Source organism: Austrofundulus limnaeus, unplaced genomic scaffold, assembly GCF_001266775.1.
Source record: "Austrofundulus limnaeus strain Quisiro unplaced genomic scaffold, Austrofundulus_limnaeus-1.0 Scaffold935, whole genome shotgun sequence".
Classification (NCBI taxonomy): domain Eukaryota; kingdom Metazoa; phylum Chordata; class Actinopteri; order Cyprinodontiformes; family Rivulidae; genus Austrofundulus; species Austrofundulus limnaeus.
This window is the reverse complement of record NW_013953337.1, coordinates 118,149-121,177: the sequence shown is the minus strand read 5'-3', so window position 1 is coordinate 121,177 and position 3,029 is coordinate 118,149. Positions and strand designations below refer to the sequence as shown.

The window sequence follows — 3,029 nt, the reverse complement described above, 5'->3', positions numbered from 1 at the left end:
GACAGTGAGACAGTAAGACAGTTGGACAGTGAGACAGTAAGACAGTTGGACAGTAGGACAGTAGGACAGTTGGACAGTAGGGACAGTAGGGACAGTAGGACAGTAGGACAGTAGGGACAGTAGGACAGTTGGGACAGTTGGGACCGTTGGGACAGTAGGACAGTAGGGACAGTAGGGACAGTAAGGACAGTAGGGACAGTAGGACAGTTGGGACAGTGGGACAGTAGGATGTTGGGACAGTAGGACAGTTGGGACAGTAAGGACAGTAAGGACAGTAGGGACAGTAGGACAGTAGGGACAGTAGGACAGTTGGGACAGTAGGGACAGTAGGACAGTAGGACAGTTGGGACAGTAGGACAGTTGGGACAGTAGGACAGTTGGGACAGTGGGACAGTAGGACAGTAGGGACAGTGGGACAGTAGGGACAGTAGGACAGTAGGGACAGTAGGACAGTAGGGACAGTAGGGACAGTTGGACAGAAGGGACAGTTGGAACAGTGGGACAGTAGGGACAGAAGGGACAGTTGGGACAGTAGGACAGTTGGGACAGTAGGACAGTTGGGACAGTAGGACAGTGGGACAGTGGGACAGTAGGACAGTGGGACAGTAGGGACAGTTGGACAGTAAGACAGTAGGACAGTTGGACAGTAGGACAGTTGGACAGTTGAACAGTTGGGACAGTGGGACAGTGAGACAGTAAAACAGTTGAACAGTTGGGACAGTGAGACAGTAAAACAGTTGGACAGTAGGGACAGTAGGACAGTTGGACAGTAGGACAGAAGGGACAGTTGGACAGTAGGACAGAAGGGACAGTGGGACAGTGNAGACAGTAAGACAGTTGGACAGTAGGACAGTAGGACAGTTGGGACAGTAGGACAGTAGGACAGTAAGACAGTAGGGACAGTGGGACAGTAGGACAGTGGGACAGTGGGACAGTAGGAACAGTAAGACACTAGGGACAGTAGGACAGTAGGTCACTAACACACCTCAGATCACTCAGTTGTGTCTAACAAAGATTACATCTCATCTTTCTATCATAAAACTTTTTTGTTTAAGTCTCATCAACCTAAAGCTCATGGATTAAATCATGTTTCTTTATGTCTAACACAATAAAACTTGTATTTTCATGTATCCAAACAGAGTTTGATTAAATTTGCTTCATTGCGTCTCATTTCATTACTAACTGATTAATAAAATATAAAATGAGTTAATTGTTTGTTATTTTCGCTCTGTGCTTCCTGTTTCACCTCCTAACCGAAGCGTTGAAAGCGTTAACAGAACGACTCCCTCCTGAAATGTCAGCATGTAAATGTCATCGTTACCGTGGACTGACAGGACGCAGAGTTTAACCCAAATGTCAGGAGATTTAAAGTTGACCTGCTCCTCTCTCACTGATTTATTCTGGAAGAATGAAAAACTAAACCTTCAGCCTCAGGAACACCACCATCGGTGATTAGACTCAACACAAWTATCTTTAATTACACAGATTTAAAACCATGCTTCTGTCAGTGGAAACATGTTTTTATGTCCTGGTTTCTGCTGGTCCAGKACAGACTGGGTTCAGGACTTTCTAAGACCCCAGTTGTCACTAAATATGAAACCACTTACTTCCTGTCTTCATGAAGACCCTCAGAGACGTGGTTCTGCTGCTTTAAGGTCTCAATGTTTCTTCTCAACCGTTCAGAAACATTTAGGATTCAAACGTTTCCTTTGTGTTTTTTACTCAAGGTTATTAAATGTGGTGCAGACGCCTGATGAGGCTCAGATGAAGACCAGAGGCAGACGGACAGACAGACCGTCCTCCGCTGGGATTGGCTGAGAGGCTGCTGGTGCATTATGGGAACAAAGTGACCAACAGTGGGGTGATTAGCCTGCAGCCGCCGTGGTAATGAGGGGCTGCGTGTGCAGAACAGGTGGTCAGCCGGCCCACAGGTGTTCATCTACATTTCAGTCAACCTGGTTTCATGTATGTGTGTGTGTGTGTGTGGGGGGGGGGGCTGCAGAGTCTGTGTCTCTGTGAGGACATTTTGACTTCTTTCCCTTAAAATGACTTCATATTTAACAAAAAAAATCTAGTTAAGTTTAAGTGAAACAGAAATAAAACCACCCGAGAGTGTGTGTGTGTGTGTGTGTGTGTGTGTGTGTGTGTGTGTGTGTGTGTGTGTGTGTGCGCGTGTGTGTGTGTGTCACACCTGTCTCTGAATCAACGCCAGCATCTGCTGTCCATTCTCCATCAGTTCTACCACCGCTTTTGGATCCTTCACCTTCCTGTTGGCCTTGAAGGCATCCCGCACACGCCGCACTGCGTACGTCCTGCAACACACACACACACACACATTTTACTCTCATTTAAACTGTTTATATAAAAATCAGCTCTGTGACGAGTACAAGAGGGAAACCAGAAGCTAATAAAAGCAATAAAAATGTGCAGCGGAGACGTTCAAAGCCTCCAAGGTGTTTATGAAAACAAACAATCGGACAGAGATGAAAAACAATAAGAGAGAAAAACTAACAGAAAGACAAATTAGAGCAGATAAGAGCAACGCAAACCTCAAGGCAGCACAATAACACAAACAACAACAACTGATTTATTTGGTTTATTGTGAAAATAAAGCAGCACCTGAAACATAAAGGGATGAAATAGAGTTTTACACAGTCTGAGATCTCAGCAGGAGAGATGCTCATTTCACCTGCTTATCAGCCTACAATCATCAGAAGAAACAGAGATATAAAAGGTTCAGAAATCTCTGTGTGGCAGATAGCCTGGAGTTTAGTTTGGTAGATAGCCTGGAGTTTAGTTTGGTAGAAAGCCTGGAGTTTAGTTTGGTAGAAAGCCTGGAGTTTAGTTTGGTAGAAAGCCTGGAGTTTAGTTTGGTAGAAAGCCTGGAGTTTAGTTTGGTAGAAAGCCAGGAGTTTGGTAGAAATTCTGGAGTTTAGTTTGGTAGAAAGCCTGGAGTTTCGTTTGGTAGAAAGCCAGGAGTTTAGTTTGGTAGAAAGCCTGGAGTTTAGTTTGGTAGAAAGCCTGGAGTT

The 3,029-nt window shown here is 45.1% G+C and overlaps 1 protein-coding gene across 1 annotated transcript in view; it reads right to left on the bottom strand.

The window, feature by feature from the left end:
- lyrm4b (LYR motif containing 4) overlaps positions 1–3,029 on the bottom strand; it is a 27,582-nt gene that overhangs the window by 17,290 nt on the left and 7,263 nt on the right. Inside the window, exon 2 of the mRNA XM_014029654.1 lies at positions 2,192–2,312. Coding sequence (XP_013885108.1) covers positions 2,192–2,312 — 121 coding nt within the window. The remainder of the gene's footprint in view (positions 1–2,191; positions 2,313–3,029) is intronic.